The following is a 21,860-nucleotide window of genomic DNA, read 5'->3' as shown; positions in this document are numbered from 1 at the left end:
TTGGGGCCTCTACCTTAATTCCAAATACTATCTTTTCCCCTTCCTATCATATCTTCTAGCACCATGCTTATTATAGCAGGGTTGCAGATCATCCTAGCCAACCTCCTTGCTATGGAGAATTACTAGCTGCCATGTGAGAGAAAGCATGATGAGGATGAGATCTATTTTTCAGATTGCATGTTTAATGCACTCTGGAATAGACTGCCCTGCTTATATATGGCTCAGTGATATGGTAGCAGCATTTTATAATATATGTTTTTGGACCAAAGATTTAGTTATGTTTACAATTTTCATTTTGTACGAATAAACAGGGTTTTTTTCTTCACTTAAATTAGCAGTTTAACAGTGTACAAAGAGTGTTCTGTTTTTGTAACCTTTTCCTGTCTGTGATTAACAGTAGCAATTTAGTAGTTAGAGTTAATACTACTGCTGTTGTTTTTAAATAACCCCATTTTCTGAAATCCTGGCTCTGTCAATTGTAACACTGTCCAGACCTACTGGTTTTCTCTACTTCTGTATATCTCCAGTCAAGAGCTGAGGCCAAAGGGTTCTTTAGAGACCATGTATTGCTGTAAATTTAATTTTCAAAGTGTTTCCGCTGCGTTAAAAATAACAACAGTAATAAAGAAAATGTGCGAGAAGGTTATTTTTATGGACGTCTAGGTACTGTAAACCCCCTTGCGTAACAAGCTTTTCTTTTTCAGTAGTAGGATCCTTGGGTCAGTTGTCGTGTTACCTGACTACTGCTCAGTAGGTGAACCTTTGAAACTGCTGTTGTCATTTATGAATGGTTACAGTGGGTCATGCCAGTCTGTTTAAATGGCTTCCCCCAGAGTGGAATAAACTACAACAGACTTTGTTTTAATAGCTTTTCTTATTGGTCAGTGAAGTTTTCCTTAAAACCAGTAAATTATCTTTGTGTGCTTGTCAGCCAGTTCAAAGGCGCTCTGTGTGCAGCTAAGGCTGACAGTACCACTGTGCATAAACTCGGTATAAACGTCTTTTGTAAGCTGGAAAATCTCTGTTTCTTTCTTGCATATTTGAGTTGAGGCTTTCAGTATGTTCAAAATGTTAGCTTTATGTCTTGACTGCAGCTTTTTGCTTTCCCCTTACCTCCGGTAAATTGCCCACAAATTTATAAATCTTTTAAGTACATAACTCTGTGATGATGGCCAGCATATTATGGCATCTCATTGTAAAGAAGATAGTCATAAATGGTTTTTCTACGATGCCTGGCCTTCTGTGGTTCCCGCCAGGTCTTGGGAACCCAAAGGTTATTTTCAAGGAATTGAACCCTTGTTAAGTTTGGATAAAACTGTTCATGTATATGGCAGTTAGCTGTGGTCATAAGGGTGGGAGATGCAGATGACAAGTACGTTTCAAGAATCAGCTCTTGAATAAATGTTCATATGGCTCTTTTCCCTCTGTTGTTTAGACATCGTCCTGTTGTTCTCTTTTACCCTGGTGAATCATGTTTTTGTCCTCAAGATTTTCTTTGGGCTAAGGGCCTGCTTTTTTTTTTTTGGTTGCCTTTTCTAAAGAAATTGCATTGCACACTACAAATTTGCTTTTTTTCATACATGAAATAATTCAAATTCATGAGTCGGGGATTTTTCCCAATTTATGCGTAACCAGGAAACATCAAAAACATAGGCTACTGTGGAAGGCTCCCTGTCAATGAAAGCAATGTTGACCAAGGTGAAGGGCCTGTATTCTTCTGTTTGGATGTGGTGTTGAAAGGAACTTATATTCTTGTTAAAAGCGGGTATTTTTAGAAAGAGCCATGCTTTTAGATAGGGCTCGTGCATGCAAAGTAAGCCAAGAGAATTGTCCTAAAACATTAGGGTCTGGAAGTCCCCTTCATCCCACCCTCCTTTTCTTATCGACAGGCTGGAATTTTGCTATAAAATAGCCCATCTGTCTATATTAGCTGTCCAAAGATGCAAAAGGTGTAACTCCTTGTCTGAAATATTCCTGTCTCAGTTTCTCTGTAACTCATTTCCATTAATCTGGAGTAACGCTTCTGATCTTATACTTCATGGGAGCTGAAATGTCAGCTGGTTTCTTCTGTTTTATTTTTCTCTTCTCCTGACAAAGAAAGTCATCTGGGAAGAGGAGAAGACTGGTTCTCAGGGTGCCAAAAGTTCTTTTCTTTTATTGACTGTATTCTCTCTGATGGACAGCTCATTGCCTGAGAAAAACCAGCAGCTCAGACTAATGGCTGTGGATGTGAGTCACACATTTTCCATGTTAAAAACTACCTTTGGCAGGAAACTTTCTATGCAAAATGTGTACGGTTCTTTTGATACTTAAACAAAAAGGTTAGAGGCCAACATTGTAAATGATTGAAAATCATTGTTTTGCGCATTCATTACTTATGGAAATGTTGTGTTCAGCAATATCATGGATTTATGACATGGTACAGTATGTATAAATCCATAAATATGTACCTTTTCAATAGATCATACAGACTTTTAAGTAATTCTTACGACATTCAACATTCAAAAATATGCAAATAACAGGGAGGCTCTTCAAAATTGTAATACTTTAGAGAAAAGGAATATTTGAATATAAATGGAAATTGTATGACTCCATACAACAAAGCTGGATTTCTGGAAACACAGACCTTTTCCATGCATATTCTTTTCCATCTTCCCCAGTTTCCTCACTTTTTCCCCGCAAATGTATATTCTGGCAGTAAAGATGGAAGAATGGTTTCATCTGGGATCTAGGTGGGCATTGAAAACGTTGATCCCTTTGCTCACTGATCTTTTCGTATTAGCACAGGAATTGTCTTTATGGTTTTGCTCATCTTCAGTGATGACATACTGATTAAGGTGCCTTTGGTTCCTGCTTCCTTCTTCCTTGGGGGTGGGGCATTTAAAGGTGAGAGGCAGCAAGTTTCCATGATCCTGATGCTGTACTGTTATAACCTGTAAAGATCACTTCTGTCAGATCCCCGGGGTTGCCTATGACTAAGATTGTGACCTTGCATTGAGCACTTTGGGTGGTTTTGAAGGTAGTGTGCAAACGTATGCATGTTGTTTCTGAAAACTTGGACCTGAAAGTCCTATTCTCTTCTGCAAGCTGGTCTGAGTTGATTCACTCCCATGCCTGCATGGGATCCCATGCATTTCGGTGTCCTCCCATGCGGAATAACTTGAACAAGAAGTTGCTGTCTCTAAAAGGCTCTTTATACCTGCATATTGGTAAGGAGTCCCAAATCGTAAATACCTTTGTCTTTCAGATAAATAACTACTCAGACTTGACACAATCAGCCTCGAGTAAATGGCACCTCATTGTGAATACAACACCTTGCCTCATCAGCAGCAGACATGAGGTCGCTATATTGGGTCCCTGTAAAATACTGATCACGGTCCGTTTTCTTGAGGTTGTGAATGGGTAGAACTGAGGCTACTGAAAGGACCACATCATCCTCTTGTCACGGGCTATCCTCAACAGCTTGGCATTGCAGGAATGACCAACATCAAGAATACCAATACTGGGCTACATTAGTAGGACTATTGCCAGCCAATTGAGGGAAGTGATTATTCTCTTCTGTTTGGCACTAGTGAGGCCACATCTGGAGTCCTGTGTCCAGTTTAGGGTCCCCCAGTATGGAAAGGATGTGGGCAAATTGGAGAGAGTCCAGCAGAGGGTAATGAAAATAGGGGCCTGGGGAACATGGCTTAGGAGGAGAGGCTGAGGAAACTGGGTTTATTTAGTCTGCAGAAGAGAAGACTGATGGGGGATTTAATAGGAGTCTTCAACCACCTGAAAGGGGGTTCCAAAGAGGATGGAGTCCCAGTGGTGGCAGATGACAGGACAAGGAGTAATGTTGCAGCAAGGGAAGTTTAGGTTGTTAGGAAAAACTTTTTCACAAGAGGGTAGTAAAGCACTGGAACAGGTTACCCAGAGAGATTGAGGTATTACTCACCAGCCAAATGATGTTGGTATAAGGTAGTTGCAGAAAACCAAGGCAGATATCACCAATATTTCCTAGCATTAGATAGGCAAGTATTTACAGTTCTACTGAGACCAGATGTAGCCTTCCCACTCAAGTAAACAGCTATTGCAAGGTTTAATTAAAATCTTGGGCTGTGGATTAGTAGTACTCTGCTAAGCATTTCCGAATAGGGACTTTTTAGCAGTTTTTGCCATTATACTTAATATGCTCCTCAGATTCCTGCGTTCTGACTGAAGTCTCTAGGAATTCCTTCCATTTGGTAGCTGTGTAATCCCAAAAGGCGAGCAACGTGTGCACACTTTGACAGTTCTGTGGCTTTCGTATAAAGACTTAAATTATGGTAGTATTTGTATATTCTGTCTGCATTGGCCTGAGAGTTCTCCGGGGGTATAGAACACGAGCATTTACAAGAAGTGGTAGTGCCTTATGAAACTTGATCTTTCTGCTTATCTCCTCTATTATGTCTACTAATGCTCCAGTTAACCCACTGGGGCAAATTAAGACATAGAGCAAAACTGCTGATTTCCTGTGCTTTTAAATTTGGCCTAGTACCTCCACACTAATGTGAAACAGTTTTCAGCCTACTTTGGTGCCACTGCAGAAGGGCCCCCAGGGTAAGAGAAAAATGGTGTGTTGGAAAGCCAACTTTACCTGAATGAATACTGCAGTATGTGATGTGCCCCTTAACATCTGGTGTTTAGTGGCTTATACTGCGGTCTTTCTTTATTTTTAAGTTGGTTTACGTTAACTAAATACCATCAGACATGCTTTAAAATTTTCTTCAAAATTAATTCCTTTATGAAGGGAAAAGGGTCTTTTTTCTGCCTATTTTTGTCAATTCCCAGTTCTAAGGCAATTTTTTTTTTGAGAATAGATATAATATGAGCAAAAGCCTGAGGACTCCATGAATGGAAGCTTTAATTTTATTGTATTTATCTCTTTAGCTGCAATTAATTATTTAGAGTATTCATTAATAATTAAACTTTTGTAAGTGACATTTTAAACATACATTCAGAATGTATTGCAAAAGTGGCAGTTGCTGTTAAAGAGCATAGTGTCTAAAAGCAGATATAAAATTTCTTGAAAGTCAGTCATATGCAATACCTGTAAAATGGGGAGAGAAAGATAGCCAAGTCCTAATCACTAGAAGTGAGCGTATCTAACAAGGTGGGACAACTCCTAGTGTTGGTAACTTACAGTTTCATCAAGAATCTCATAATTTGACATGAGCTATGATCAAAAGTGTGTGAAAGCTGAGATGCTTTAATTTTTTTCATCAGTTGCTAATTTTTAATAATCATCTACAGAGATGTGGACAAAATATTAAGTGAACTGTAAATGCTCTGACATCAGAAAGCAAATAAAAATAAAAAGCTTAATATTTCTTCCTCCTTTCCATGATTTTAGGCTGGTCCCACAATCTTTTGGAGCCTGACTCTTGATTTATTATAATTTTTAAAATGTTATGTATTTATTTACATTTGCGATTGTTGAACTTCAAACCCGTGCACACCAAGCCCAGCACATTCTGTGCTCATCTACAGTTAGGCAAAACTTCTCTGGAGTATCTACTTTTCACTGGATTTCAGATCTGGCAGATGGTTGGCAATTTATAATGAATCCCATTTGTTGCAGGCAACACAGACCGTTACTACACGTTGGAAGGGTAGACTAGAACCTTATTCTTCTAGCTCCCAAAGTACAGGCTTCCATTGCTAGATGCAAAATAGAGCTTTTTTATATGTAGATATATCTATCAATATAGATATATAGATACACACACATACGTGCATGCAAGCAGTTGTCATCAAATGTGTTTACTTGTGACTGTGACTCAAGTACATGCCAAAGAATGAAGTTAAGTAAAATAAAATGACTGTCAGTGATGTTTTTAGATGTTGATCAAGAAAAACAACAGAGATGTATTTAGCATGTGAAATGATGAGAAATTAGCTAATCCTCTCATCACTACAAAATGGACAACATGGAAGAAAATGTGTGTAATTGAGTTTACTTTTGAGTACAAAGAAAATATTTAAAATTATCCCACACTGAAAAGATGCTGTAGTGTCATGAAGAAGAACAGTAGGATGATCTCTCAAAACAAAGTGATAAATTGTATGCTAAATAAAATTATTTACTTTATTTATTTAAAATTTTATGCGTCGCACTATATCCATGGAGCCTGTTTGTAAAATTTTTTTGCACCTTAAATGCCCATACATAATGGTCTAGTCTCATTGGGAACTGAAACTCAGTGTCTTTCCCTGTTTTGCACTTAACAAATCCTTTTTTTAAAACTTAAAACATTAGGTACCGTTTCAATTAAGCCCATCATCCCAGTTTTTAGCAAAAAACTTTTTCCGTCCCTTTTCTTTGGGGACATACCCATAAAAAAATACATACTTTTTCTTGTTAGTTGTTCATAGTAATGGCAACATGTTCACTCTTACCAAAAAAACACAATTTTTTTGCAAAGCAGAAATTTGAAGGCTTTTTGGAACAGAGGTTTACAGACTTCCTCCTGTCTGTCTCCAGTTGATAAATTCTTCATCATCCTGCCAGGGGTCATAGACTGTTACATAATTCCAACGAAGGAGTCAGTTTCCAGAAAGAATGCCGAGTTCCTGGAATGGTACAGATATCAAATAGGATGGATTACAAACCGTTGCATTTGCACCCTAGCGAATAGCTGTGATGTTAACTGTTGCGGGGGGGGGGGCGAGAGCTTTTTAAAATGTCAATGCTAAGGTTAATGCTTTATTAAAAAGGTTTGCTCCTTTACATTGCATTTGTGTCCTTTCTCATTTTGTTTTGTAGTGTTGTTCCCCAGACCACAGTAATTCTGAACAACGATCGACAGAATTCAATTGTAGCCAAGATGGTGGGGCAGGAAGAGCCATTGAGCAGAACAGCGGATTCTCTGGAAAATATCCTTAGCAAGTTAGTAGCGACTACTATAATCCTTCCCCATCCTGTATTAGCTCTGCCGTGAAAGCAGTAAATGTCAGTGTGCTGCGATTACAAGTGCAAAATGATGGTTCTTTCTAGCGGAGGGGAAAAGTATTCTAGTGCTGATGAAAAGTGCGAGGTCGAGAGTGCTGCATAGTGAAGTCTGCTATCAGCAGAAGAGGTACAGCACTGTATCTCAATGCTGGCAAGGAGGGAGCACCTCTGAGCAGGAGGGATTAGTTCAGTCTGTGGCCCATTGAATTATTCATATTATTAGAGCTTGTGGAGAAGGCTGCTCATTGTGTGACAGGCTTCTGTGATGTGGATCCCTGTCCACCTGCACTGTACTAAGACTCCCCAGTTCCTTGAACAAAAGTTGCTCACGAGCTATGTGATGCCCGTACATTGTATTGTGTCCAGAGTATATTTCAACAAGTTTCCTGGAAGCAATAGCTCTATAGAGAATAATATTTCAAATAAACAGGCGAGAAATAAAACAATAAGATTTAGAAATCACTTTGTTCTTACCAGTTACATATTGTGCATTCACATTTCATTGATACAGTAAAAAAAACAAACCTGTTCTCTTCCAAGTAGGTCACCTTAGATAGTAACCGCATAGTGTGTGCTATTATACAGATACTGATCTTTGCAAAATGTTTTTTTCTAATAATGCATGTGATTTTTAGATCTGCCAGTCAGGTTCTATAGATTTTTGTTCATGCAGTTTGATGGCAATGTATGCAAACAAATTTATTTTAGAAAAGTGGTGCTACTGTTAACATGTCTAATATCTTTAAAGGGTATTGTCTCTCTCTGGGTACTAGCTTTGCTCATTTTTTGAATCTAGGGAAGTCAGATGTTTTCTATTAATCTTTCATGCCAAGCAACTTACTGGACTGTACATTTTATTTAAGGCTTCCTTAATATACTAGCCAAGAACAATGTGGGGGGGAGGGGAATTAATTTGGCCAATTCATTTTTTTCATCATACTGTGTTCAATTTTCCATTGATTGTCCTTCATCTGAATCAGAAGCAAATGGCTTAGTTTTTACTTAATCTCCTCCAGCCAGTCATATTTTGATGTTGTCTAAAAAAGAAACAACATTCTTGTGCATAGCTTTCTGTGCATTAATTTCTGTTAATATCAAAAGCATTTTGGATTAATTTAATTTGCACAATTATAATATGTATTTGACTAAGTTCATGTAAAACATCTGCTGTTAAGATGCATGCAGGAAAAATGGTGGTTCCATCTTGAGTTATTCAACTGTTGCAGATTTTTAAGCTGGATATCACTTCATTAAGGTTTGTAAGAGGACCCACATAATGAATTAGAAGTCAGAGTTAATGTTTTAATCACCTAGTGGGTGCAACATTACATTTTTCGAGTCTAGAATCCTGCTTTTCCCAAAGTATGTGAATTCTTCGTTTTTTTTCTCAGTGCTGTTCCCGGACGTAGACAAAACACCATCGTGGTGAAGGTCCCAGGGCATGATGACAGCCACAATGAAGATGGGGAGAGCGGCTCTGAGGCCAGTGATTCAGTGTCCAACAGTGGCCAGATAGGAAGCCAAAGTATTGGGAACAATGTTACCCTTATTACCTTGAACTCTGAAGGTATGCTGATCAAAACTTAAGGCCATTTGAGCAGAAGGAACAGGAGCTAAAATTCTAGCGTAAGGAGTAAAACCCATGTTTCCGGTCCATTGTGTAAAGACCGGTTAGGAAATCTGGAAGTGTTAGACAGAGTAGTAAGCATTAGATAAGACTGATAACAGGCTGGAGAGATCTAAACTTCTTTCATTCCGTCTTGCCTCTTTTTTGCTACTGTTTCCAAGTAGAAGAACAAATTAAGTTTATTTGTAGTATTTCAGCATTGCTGAGCATAACCCCCTGATTTAACACTCTGCAGCAGTGCAAGGACGCTCAGTGTTTATATACTTTTTATAAATACAAAGACTGGCAAATGAATTACTAGATGCTTTGGCTCCACCCTGAAGTGGAACTGTAGTTCCAGAAAAATAGCTGTGTTCTGTGGGAAGTAACACAGACTGTACCAGTGGAGCTCCTCCTGCAAGTTATTATGCCATTCCACTGATGTGGAATTTTTATGAAAGTAAACAGTTATTTTGGCAATTCTAAACAGTTTTTAACAGGAAATTCCGATAAAAATGTATTGTTTATAGAAGAGCCCTGTCTGCAGTTTCACAGTTTTTGGAAACCTCTGCCTCACAACCTATATCTTTGCAAATCAAAGTTGATGGAAAGTACGTTCTGAAATATGTATTTTAGGGATATTTTGTTGTATGCACTTAGGGTATTAAAATACATGATTGCTAGCTGCTGTGTTTTATTTAATCACCAATGTGATGGAAAAATACAGAACACAATTTAGCAGACACATGTTTTAGGTGAAAAGTATTATGTGAGCAAACAACAGGCTATCACAATACAGTATGGGATTTTTATGATTGGTTTGATGGATGGCATCACTAATTTTTAAACAGAGGCCTGTAATTTGAACTTTAGACTACACAGCTTTTAAATTAGGTTAGTTAGCCACTAACTTTTTCTTTATTGCATTCATAAACAAACCATTCTGTATGTTTATTCTCTGTATGGTAGTCTGTGCTTACATTCATGCACTACTGGTGAATATATTATGTCAGAAAATTGCAACCAAGGTTGTATATGCGTTCTTTGATTTTTGCATTTGGAAGCAAATTGGCTGAACCTCTGCATCCTTGAGAGTAGAACAGGAGTGAAATGCAGGAGTGTAAACTTCAGTTTTGTTATATTTTCTTTTCATAATCCAGGCTTCTTCAGCATGGTCTCCAGATTCATAAGGCCAAGTGTGTTGGTTACCATCTGGGAGTGATAATTACTATTTAGAATTAGTTCAAGACATCTTGAAGCCGAGTGCTTCTACTTATTTTCAGAGTAACCTAGACAGATTGGAGAATTGGGCCAAAAGAAATCTCATGAGGTTCAACAAGGACAAGTACAAAATCCTGCACTTAGGATGGAACAATCCCATGCACTGGGACAGGTTGGGGGCTGACGGGCTGGGCAGCAGCTCTGCAGGAAAGGACTTGGCGGTGACAGGGGATAAGAAGCTGAATATGAGTCAGCACTGTGCCCTTGTTGCCAAGAAGGCTAACGGCATCCTGGGCTGCATTGGTAGGTGTGTTGCCAGTACTTCAAGGGAAGTGATTATTCCCCTCTGTTCTGCCCTGGTGAAGCCACATCTGGAGTCCTGTGTCTAGTTTTGGGCCCCCACTCTAGAAAGGAAGTGGGCAAACTGGAGAGACTCCAGCGGAGGGCAACAAAAATGGTTTGGGGGCCTGGATACATGACTCATGAGGAAAGACTGAGGGAACTGGGCTTATTTAGTTTAGAGAAGAGGAGACTGAGAGGGGACTTAATAGCAGCCTTCAACTACCTGAAGTGGGGGTTCAAAAGAGGATGGAGCTGGACTGTCCTCAGTGGGGACAGATGGCAAAACAAGGAGTAGTGGTCTCAAGTTGTGGCAAAGGAAGTTTAGGTTGCATATTAGGAAAAATGTTCTCACTAGGAGGGTAGTAAAGCACTGGAACAGGTTACCCAGCGAGGTGGTGGGATCTCCATCCTTGGAGGTTTTGAAGACCTGGGTAGACAAAGCTTTGTCTGGGTTGCTGTAGTTGGGGCTGGTCCTGCTTTGAGCAGGGGATTGGACTAGATGTGACTTCCTGAGGTCCTGTCAACCCTCATTTTCTATGATTTTAGTGTGTGAATCCAATAATTTTAAAGGTGACCAGTGGTTTTGGACACCTTGGTTTTACATACCTGATGTGTAGCAGGTTTCAGAAAGTTTGGCTTGTTTACCCACTGAAAAACGCATTCTTCTAATGTGTCTTTAACTGAGCACCCACGATCAGTCTTGGAGAACATTACCCAACCTATGTGGGGCAGGAACTGTACCTCTCTTCGGAGTGTATAGAGAATGGTCACAACCAGAAATATGTAGTCATGGTTTTGACTCCTTCTCATGGAGAACTTTTTCACTTTTCACGCCTGACATGCACCTTGTGACAAAATCTGTTTACAGAGATTAGCCAATATTAGGGAAATTAGGGGAGATTAGCTTTCTAATAGACATTTCTAACAGTAGGTAAGTTGTGGCTAATAATAGCATTGCCAATTGGGGGAAAAAATGGCCCCACAGCAGGAGACTTAAAATGCTCTGCATTTGCCATTGTTTGTGGCAATTCATTTTGTGTGCGTCTAGCAAGTGGGCATCATTATTTTGGTATCTGTCATTAGACAAATAATCCCTCAAATACTTGTATCCATTTCTTAGTGGTTCTCAATCTGAGGAAATGTCTTCAGATTTAGACTGAGCTGTCCACTTCTTTATGGTCTAGGAATATCATGAAGCACAAATGCTGTGTCTTCCTCTGTGCTCAAGTGCCAGCCAACATGATATGTTCTTATGCACCAAGGGTGTTGAGCACTTTAGTTATACAGTTTATGTGCTGAATAACTATGGCCTTGGCTGGTAAAACCCAGGGGTAAGGATGCTCCATCAGTAGTTTGATCGTATATGCGTGTTTGCTAACAACAAATGGGAGTGTCAGGGATCTGGTCGGCTCGCTGCCCGTGCTAGCTGATCTGAAAAAAGCAAGGGTCAGGGTTGTGTTTTCTGTTTGCCCCTAGCTAAGGATTCTGTGACTTCTGTGTGGACTGTGTGACTGTTGTAATTGTCTTTATCACTTTGGTACCAACATTGTGAAATATGTGGTACATGGAGCTGCATCTTAAATGTGTCCAGAAAATGAAGCTGGTGCAGGATTTTGCAGTTCACTCCATCTCCCCAGCCTCCTTTACAGTGGGGACACCAGTGCCCCATAATTTGCAGTGACTGCCAATTGAATAGTTTTACCTTTTGCCTGTGTAAGAGGCTTGAGCCATGTTTTTGGCATGTACAGAAACTCCCTTAGCACGGAAGGCAAGGCATTTTCAGTGAGGGCCTGTTGACTTTGGGATTAATTCTTTTTCTTTCTCTCCACTTTTGTGTGCATTGGCTGACACATAGATTATGCTGCAAACTGTATGTATTCTCCCTGCCTATTGGAGAGCAAGGAGAATGAGGAGTAAGGGGATTTCTCATTCTTTTTATCAGGCTGGTATGGACCAAAGGTGGGTCAGGGTGTAATGAATGGAAATGTAAATTTTAAGGATGGCATTTCTCAGTATTGTCGAGAAGGCCCAGTATATCTGCACTAAACTTTCTTTCTTCTTTTTCTTGAGGTGGGAACTGAAATGAGAAATCTAACTATGTTTTTTTGAATGTCCAGTTTAGTGTTGAACATTTTTCTCCTGAAAATTCCTTTGCAAAACTCTAACATAGACCCAAATAGTTTCTGAGATGAGAATTGAGGTTGTTGTCACAAAAGACAGAATTTGTAGCAAAGTAGTGCATGTATAGTTGAATATTTAGGGCAGCAAAGAATATTCACTAACTCTTTTTTAAACTTTTCCCAGCTGGTGTTAAATACTGTGTGATACAGGGATCATGTGCTTTCAGGGAAGAAACCTTTACTTTGAATAATCTTAAATTTTACTGAGCTTGTGCTGATTTGACAGTTGTTCAGGCTTTCAAGTTAGTTTTAATTTCCCTGATCTTAGGGCTTTATCCTCTAAGGGAATCTACTTACAGTAGAAACTGATGATGCTCAGCCTTTTGGACAAACAGTCCTTAATTCTTTGTACCTTTGGCAAGACCAGATTTGGATGTAAGAATAACCCTCATTATTTTTTTTACCAGCCAGTTTAGACTAAAGGGTTTATTTGTTACAGTTTTATACAGTCCTGCATCAGTTGTTTATTCCAGGGATGACGTGTCTAATGCTAAGAAAATGTTTGTCATAGTTTGCCCTTTTTGACATGGATGTTTGGCACAGATTTGCAGAGAGACAGATGTTGGCCTTTTGTGCAATTGTCATATATGTAAATATTGGAGAAAGAGCTAATCCATTAATGTCTTTGGATCTGATTTACTTTGGACCTTTGGTGGAGTCATCCATTACAGATCTCCTTGAGATTTATGAATGCTCTGAGAATCGGATTAGCAATCCCCCCAGACCCCACCTTCCCTTGCCCTGCAAAGATAAGAGAAGGTTTTGCTCAGCTGGAGGGAATGCTAAGCATACTAGTCCAGAGTATGGCACAGAAATTAAATTATCAATTAAGGAAAGTGCTGCAGAATGATCGCTCTATCTTTCAGAATCATTTCCTTTTACAAATGAAAGGTACAAGTTGCAGCACCCATCAGTGTAAAAAGGCAGATGTGGTTAGGTGGTTAAAGTGGTTCAGAGGCTTCGTAAATGGTCATGAAATAAATGCTGTTTCTTGAGGGGTCAAAATGGTATGGAATAAGCAAGACGGGACAGTGGGAACACCAATTAGCTGGTCTAGTTTTTGCGCCACTAAAAATAAACATTGTTTGAATCAGTTTGTGAAACTGTGGTCACAGCCAAAAGATTGTCCCAGGCCTGCAAAATGTTTTAAGTAGATGGATTTTTGCAGAGCTTTGCAGTCATTCGTACTTGGTGGTTTCTTATTTAGATGCCTTTGTCCGATTGGCATCCATGTTTGAATGATTATTTTTACTTGTCGGTTGATATAGAAGTCGTGTCCTAGCCCTGCTTTAGTCCTTGTGTACTATTAGACTAATTGTTTTTTCAGCATGACTTCACCATTCCTTTTTCTGTCCAGAGAGGCAGGAATAAACCTTGTTAAGCAGAGTTTAGCTACTCAAGTTTGCATTACAGTTGGTTTTGAATAAGATGTTAAGCTGGGGGCACTTACAGTCTTGCTGAATCCAGCAACTTTTAGTGTTGTTTAAATATGACTTCAGCTGGGTGTCCCCTGTTTACAAGGAACATTTCCCCCCATCTAATAGATTTGTTCAATCTTAGCTGCACAGTTTCTGTTCCTCTATTTTTTTGACCCCTGAAAATATAGTTCCTGAAAATATAGTTGTCACCAGGGATGGACCGAACCAAAAACTCTGATCCAAAAAGCTACAAACCACAGATCATTTGTTAACCAAGAGCTGAATTTTGTGGGCTGATTCCATTTCCATTTGCTAATTTTTTGCATGTGTAGTAAAGCATATTCTTTGTTTTTATCTAAGAAACATTTTTGTGGTTTATTTTATTTTTAAATAGATTCCCCCCCAAATCATTATCTATGTTATAAAAAGAAACTACTGTGTGTAGAGTTTTGTTTTAAGATGTAGCACTTATGAATGTGAAGCATCCAAAAGTGGCATGCTTTTAATGTTATATGCCAAATTTAACACACAAATAGGCAAATAACACACTCCATAAAGGAATCTCACATTGGAAATATTAACACTTTAACTTAGTTCAGTAAAAATGGGACTGCAGTAATATGTGTGCCTGTGAAGTAATCATGCAGTACTGGAGATAAAGCTCAACAATATGTTTTTTTGGAGAGCAGTATCGGTCAAGAAATTCCCAGTGTGAGTTCAATTTAAATAGCCTGAAAGGCTGATTTTAAAATAACAAGAACCACTTTCTCATGTTGTTACATTAATCCCATATTTTTGGCATTGAAAATAGCAGGTGCATGGCTAATCATTGCAATAGGAAATAACATTTGTTTATTGGACTCATTTTAATTTTATGCTTCTCATATTAAGAAGTCTGTCAACAAAGTTTAACTGATTGTCATTTTGTGTGTAGCTTGAATAAAAATGTGTTTTGTGCAGTACATCTTAGCTGCAGCCTGAGCTGATCTCTTGAAAGATCAGAGAAGTGTGGTTAGGACAGGACGTGTAAACAGAAGTACAAGGTCATAGCCAAGTATTTTAGAGTGAATACCTGTATCTGGGGATCAAGAGGATCAAGTAATGTTGGATGCAAGATGGAAATTCTGTGCCATCAAGTTTCTCCTTTGAAAAGATGACCTCCTCCAGAAATAATACTGGAAAAATAAATATCACTAGTTCACTACATTATTAAATGGGGGATGTGAGGGAAGGGGTAGTAATCTATTTAAAAACCATACTGAGCTTTGAAACTTCTATTTCTGGACCTCTGAGTTTAAGCCTCCATTTATTTCCCAAGTGAAAATGAGTTTGTGTTCATCTCTTTCCACATAAACGAATTTACAGTTGATTTGGCACAATGGGCAATTTCCTACAGGACGAGCTTTCAATTGATAGAGCAGTGGTGGCAAGCCTGCTTAGGATTCAGGCTCACTGGATGCGGTGGTGGTAGAAACGTGCACAGAACCAGATGTTGCTATCCAGTGCCTTCCTTTCCTTTCACTAACTTAGTGGGCATATTTTAAAACTAGAACCATACAGCTGCTCAGTCACTTATTTAGGATTTGTGGTTGACAGCTGTAATGTTAGCGTTATATGCTGGCCCTAAAGCTAGGGTGTAACTCATTCAGTAACAAACTTGTATGGTTTAAGTGCTTCTCGGAGTCCTTGTCATTGATTAACTACCACTGTGGCTATAAATTTAACAGCCATAAAATTAAGAGGGACCTTATAATTGAATATTGTCTTTCAATCTGTTTCAAAACTTGTGCAATCATCTTTAAAAGGAGAGGAAGGCTCAGAGGAATTGGTGCTGAATTGAGAAGTTAAACACTTGCCGTCTGTGTCTACCAAAAGTAAAAAACTCAAATTTATGTTTCAGTTCTGCTGAAGAAGCAGGTTTTTGGGGCAAACATGCAGTGCATCAAACAAAAAAATATGCTGTGGTCATAACTGTGAGATCTTTAAAGCTATCAGCAATATTTCTTTTTAGAGAAGAGACTGGGAAATATCTGGGGCAAGTATTTAAACTGTTCAGGACACGCTGAAGGCACATTATGTCTTTTTAATCATCTGTCCTGTTTTAAAGACCTAGTTTGACTTTTGTGCATGTCGGACACCACCCACTTCTTTTTTCTTGGTTATTTTTGCAAATTAAAACCAAATAAGTCCCTTAGCTTTCACATGGCATATTCCCATCATCAGGAAGAAAGGAGACTGCTCTGATTTGTGCGCTGTGGGTTTTTGAAACAGAACAGAATCTTTTTTGTGGTATTTCATAGACATTAGGGCTGGAATGGACCTTATAAGATCATGGGGTCCAGCCTCTTGCCCAAGGGGCAGGACATCAGCTAGGGTTAGTTATCTTACTTGACTCATGGCTGTTTGTCATGCTATTATTTTTAATGCACTGTGTTTTAAATGTGGCATTAAAAAAACCCGACGCTGTAAAATTTTGAAGAACTGATTACCTGTATCAGTGGACAAAATAAATAGCATCAATGAATACTCTTTTAGAATAACTGCCAAGAGACATGACAGAATACTGAAAGTGAGAGAGAGTTGCCTATTTTATCCAGTATTATAAGATTGTATTTTGCGTGAGCTTTGTTTTCTTTTATTTTCCACTTCAGGGAAGCTCTGTCAGGTGAACTTTGCTGACGGGATTTATTCTAGAGGTTTTTTTAAGATTAATGTTTTGAATGATATTTCTACACTAGATAGATACACACGCAAGAAGAAAAACTGAAATATAAACTCAGTCCAGATTTTTTCCCTTTTTTGGAGGTGGACTGTAAAACTTGAACAATGCTCCCACCATGGTTCAAGTCCTGTATTTGTACTAGAGGAGGTGGGGCAAAGTTTTGAAAAGTGCCCAAATGAGCTAAGAGCCCTAGTTCTTGTTTTCATTCTCACATTTCCATGAGGAAGCAGATCCTGTTGTTGCTGAATACATCACGGGGCATTGTAATGCAACCATTTTTGGGGGGTCATTGGGGTAGAACGAGCTAAACTTCTAACGGTTGTGTGACTTTCTAATCACTTTGCAGTCATGTTGGGAAGGGTGAACCACGTTTATCTTTTGGTTTATATACCTTTCCAGTTGTCAGCAAAGCCATAAATATAAAAATGGTATCTTGTGATGGCAGTACATCTGTGAAGGGTGGTCCATCTGCCACTAAGTGTTTTCGTATAGGTGACAGGGTGATAACTTGCCTATTTCTCAACTATAATTTAAATGTTCTTCCTAATCCAATTTTTCCCTATGAAGTGTGGATTTTTGAGATTTGATGAATTGCCCAACTGTTCCCATCTGCTTTAGAAGTCTTTTGGATTATAGTCATTTGCTGGCTGTACAGACATTTTTATTTCTGTACAAATGTTTTCTTTAAAAAAAAAAAAAAAGTACGAGCTATAGCATGGCCCATCAAATATTTAAACAAAACTTTTCACCGTGCCAGCATTTATCAATTTGGATAGAGACTGGCCTTCTGAAAAGTTTTTGGTGGATGAAAACAGAGTAAACATTGATGAAAACCAACATTTTCTTGCTGCTTTCTCATCAGGCACTGCACATTTTTCTTTCCTCTAGAGGAAACCTGAGTTTAAGGTTGGCCACAGGGAGCTTTTTCTTTTCATTGTTCTCAATTAAGATGAACTTTTTTTGACAGTGCAGATTCTTTTTGTGTGTTGCCTTTTCAGAATTAAAAAAAATGCATAGTTAATTGAGAGTCATTTCATAACTAGGAATAATTTAAGGGTGATATTAGTATCGGGCACATGTGCCTTTGCTTTTTAATTAAATAGGTTACTTATTATTCCTGCTTTAATGTATAACCGCTGTTTGGAGAGCAACATATTCTCTATCTTCGCTCAGTTGTACTATTTTTTTTGGGGGGGGAACTTACTAAAATTCTAGTGCAAAAAAGTAAATGATTTAGAAAATTCTCACTGTAAGATTCCAAGGCTAACTTCTAATCCTTTAACAATGTCTTCTACTATTGTGTTGTTTTCATCAATGACTACATAATTTCCCCCCTCTGGCTGTATATGAAATTTGAGCACTAGATTGCCTAAGGTTGGTTATATTCTAATTCATGAGGTGCAGATAAGCTAGGAACCACAGAGGTGAGCAAAACTGCTCCAGCTTGAACCCTGGATGAAGCTGGGTTAAAGCTGGAGTGGTTTTGCTCTTTTTATATTGTGTTTCAGCTTGTCAGCAGGTAACAATTAGAAAGTAACGGTCCTCCTGAAATGTTCCCCTTTAGAAATGGCTCCAAATGCATTTGTGTCCATCCTTTGAGTTGTTATCTGTAAGCTGCGGTGATGCTTTTCTAACGTTATACATTGTCAGATTTAAAGTTGTTCCATTAACAGTGTTTTCTCAGTTTGAAGAATTTATTTTTCTTCAAACTGAGAAAACACCATTCATGTTTTCTGTATCCCTGCTGCAGCTCATTCCAGAATGTATTTAGGAGTTGACTCCTCAGGTTTTCGTAACATCTGGGAAGTAACTGTCAAGTATCTGTTGTTCTGATTTTCGAAATCCTGTAGGTTTAGTTTGTGGCAGTAATCTTGCCAAGGAGTCATCTTTCAGTTTAGTAAGTTATTGTCTAGTAACAGCATACATTTACAAATTCACTGCAAATCTGGTCTGCAGATATGTGTGAGAGCATCAGGGAAAAGACATTTGTAAAGCTCTTAGTCACAATCTTAGTACATCTTTACATGTTGAGAGGAAGCATGACTAGGTTGGTGCTAGGCACTTTACCCACTCACCCAAAAAGATGGCCCAAAGAGCTTGAAATCTGAGAATAAGGCCAGAGATAAAAAGAGGATGCAGGCAGATGGTGGAGTAAAAGGTAAGAATTGATAGTGCCATTAACAAGCTCCTGGATAGACAGAGGTAGTTAAAATCAGACAGAAGGCAGGGCAGAGTGGCGCCTTATAGACCATTTCAAAGTCATAAGCTTTTGTATGCAACAGTTTATAAAGCACCTGTTGCTTATGAAAGCTTATGCTTCTCTGAATTAGTCTGTAAGGTGCTACTCTGCCCTGCCTTCTGCCAGACTCATGGATGACCGATAAGGTCCCAGAGGACAGTAGAAGAGCTTTCCACGGTGTCCATTTCTCAAAAAGAAAAGAGGGCCAGGGGAATTAGCCTGGTCAGGTCAGCCCGACTTCAGCATGTGGGAACTTCCTAGGGCAATTTATAAATTATTCATGTTGATTAGGACCTTTATATGCTATGGTAATAAAAACGTTAAATGATGCCGTTTCAGACATCTTTATTGCAACTCTTTTTTTAGGCTTTTCTTTGAAGAAATGGAAAGATTTTTGGTTTATGGTTTTAGAAGAAAAATGTAGTTCTAGGTTCTTTACTTCTTTCTCCTTTTTATCATTGTAAAACTGTACCATCACATCTGTGCTTCTTTGTAGCCTGATGTACATTTTGTTGAGGTCCAGTGGAAGGCTTCATGAGGCCTTTTGTTCATGTCCCAGGGATAGAGCTCGCTGCACCTCCATGTCACTCTGGGCTTTCTGAATGCAGCTTCTCAGGTATTAGGCTGTGGACCTTTACCTGGGTAGAATTGCACGCATCCCCCACTCTGCAACCAGGGGTGGTATCTTATCCTGTCTGAGTTTGGGTATCTGAGGTTCTTCCCTTTGCAGGTTTGTGGTCGGTGACAAATGGTGGAAAACAGCCTTCTTGAAAGCAGAAATAATATTTATTTTTCAGTAGGAAGGAAGTATTTAGAGAAAATATTTTAAAACAATAGTCTATACATGTATCTATTTGATGTAAAGTGTTTCCAACTGCTAGGGGTAGCTAAGGTAGACCTATCTGCTTCAGAGACCCAAGTGGGGTCCCTTTTTTGGCCCAGAAAAATTGCACCCTTTTTCAAGAGGGTGTTTCTTTTGATCTCCCTTGTTCCCAAACCCCTGACATAAACAGCTGTCAGGTGTGCTTATGGGGCACTGGCTTATCTCGAGCCATTCTTTTTTTCCTTTCTTGCTTGTTCCTTTAACAGCTGCCCGATGGACAAAATCACTATATTCACAAAGTAAACATCTCAATAATCATGCTGGCATTTCATATCTTTTGGAGCTGCTCTGTAATAATCAATTTTGGCACAGTGTAAATACGCCTTTGCACAGACAGTCACCCATGGACACATCTATAGACATTTTATATTCATTTTGTAGAAGAGCAAAGTTTATCAAGCTCTGTGCTGCCTGAGAGTACAACTACCGCCTCAGTTGTTAGGGTGAGTTCACATCTTAAAAACAAACAGCAGGATTATGGTTATCCGTCGGTTTTAGATGTACCCGTTTAGATGGAAACATGATTCGATGAAGTGATAGGTTGAGGTTAATTTTTGATGACATTAACTAGCAAGATGCTAGATTGATTACATGTCAAAGACTCGGTTTTGCGAAAACATGCCAACGTCTAGGTAAGTTGAATGTGTAGTGAGTGAAGCAGTCACTTGCGTGTCCCAGTGGTCAAGTATGTATCCATCTGGCGCTTGGCACTTTCAGTGGTGCCACTTACCCATAGTTTGTACTTTGCACAAATTATATTTTATGCACTTGTAATGATTTGGCACTGAAATTAAACAGAACCATGAAAGAAGCAAAATTGGACAGTTGTTTGCTTCGCTTTAATTTAATTTTCTTGAAAATGTTTCATACTGATATCCCATTTTTGGATTTGTTAAGACATCTGGGGATTTTGAGTGCGTGTAACTCTTTGGCTTCAGACAGTCTTAGGCTTCTTTGAATTTATTCAGGGCCAGCAGCCAATGTGCTGCCAGCAAATGAAAGGATGTTGTAGCAATTCTGAACAAACAAAGCCCTCCGGCCAAAGTTGTGAATGCGGGAAGAAATTTTAAGGAACAAATAAAATAAAAATCCCTCCCCCCTGTCAGTTAAGAGATTGTTCAGATATAAAACTTGTATTCAGCAGACATGAAAACTGGTTTAGCTAATGCAAGGAAAGAGGAGAACTTTGTGGGGAAGTTGTGGTGCACGTCAGATCAAATGTGTAGATCCTCTTGTTGTTAAGGCAGGTTGCTTATGTCATCTAATATGCCATGCACGCTTCAATCTTGATTCAGCAAGGTACTTGAACAAGTTCTGAGTTCAAAACTGGTAACTTCAAAAATTCAGAAATTATGAGTTAGGCCACCAACCATCATGAAATAGATGTAAAATTGTGTGTGCGTGTGTGTGTGGGGGCATTTCTTCCCCACCCCCTTCTGGTTGTTGAGGTTTTGGGGACCCCTCATGTTATATGTCTAAGCTTTTGTTCCCCCCGCCACAAGGTTTAGAAATGTATTTATTTAAATGAAAGCTCGGATTTTTATATTCATATGATTTCAGGTGCTGGGGCTTTCAGGAAAAATAGCACAGCTGCCGCCCCCCCCCAACAAACCAAAAACCAGGTGACAAGAGTTGGCAATGCTGAATGTTAACTTGCAACACATGAATAGTTTGATTGAAACCCATGGAAGTAAGGCATATGCTTCTGCATCTCACTGAATCTGAGCCTTGGCTTGTAGAATTAATTTTAGAGAGATTTAAGAGTGCCCTTTTCAAAATAGCCGTATTTTTAAGCTTAAGCCTTTGGGAGTTTGAAATGGATCTTTAAGGAAAAAAATTGTAATTCCATGCTAATGCTTTTTAGTAGTTGTTACAGGCAGCTTCTAAGAGAGTCTCCTCTTGACCTCAGTGAGCTTTGAATCGGGGCCACTGATAAATTATGCTTGTTTTATTGCAAGAAGCTAATACTCTTTTTGGCCTGTCACTCCTTCTTCCTGCACATAAAGAACTGTATAATTAGTAAAGAGATAAGAAAAAAGCCACACTTCCAAATGTGTTACTTGAAGATTAATATTTGCTGTAAAGCAGAAATGAAAGCGTCTTGCCGCATGATGCATTTGTATCTAGGGAGGTAGTTGGAAAACAGCTACCTAATGATTTAATTTTATTAAACATAAATTGTATTTAACAGTTGAATATATTTAAGATTTATTTTACTTAGAACGACAGTAGCTCGACAGCGTTCTTACTAACTTAGTCTATTGTTTTCACTCCCT

General features: G+C 38.8%; 1 protein-coding gene across 3 annotated transcripts in view; it reads left to right on the top strand.

The window, feature by feature from the left end:
• The window catches only part of BANP (BTG3 associated nuclear protein), a 215,540-nt gene that overhangs the window by 40,092 nt on the left and 153,588 nt on the right, over nt 1–21,860 (top strand). For all 3 annotated transcript variants that reach the window (XM_090062940.1, XM_090062938.1, XM_090062939.1), the window contains exons 5-6: nt 6,788–6,910; nt 8,365–8,540. In XM_090062940.1, coding sequence (XP_089919066.1) covers nt 6,788–6,910; nt 8,365–8,540 — 299 coding nt within the window. The remainder of the gene's footprint in view (nt 1–6,787; nt 6,911–8,364; nt 8,541–21,860) is intronic.

Source organism: Crocodylus siamensis, chromosome 9 (genome assembly GCF_052110815.1).
Source record: "Crocodylus siamensis isolate JL-2025a chromosome 9, ASM5211081v1, whole genome shotgun sequence".
In the NCBI taxonomy this organism is placed as follows: Eukaryota; Metazoa; Chordata; order Crocodylia; family Crocodylidae; genus Crocodylus; species Crocodylus siamensis.
This window is presented reverse-complemented; position numbering and strand designations above follow the sequence as displayed.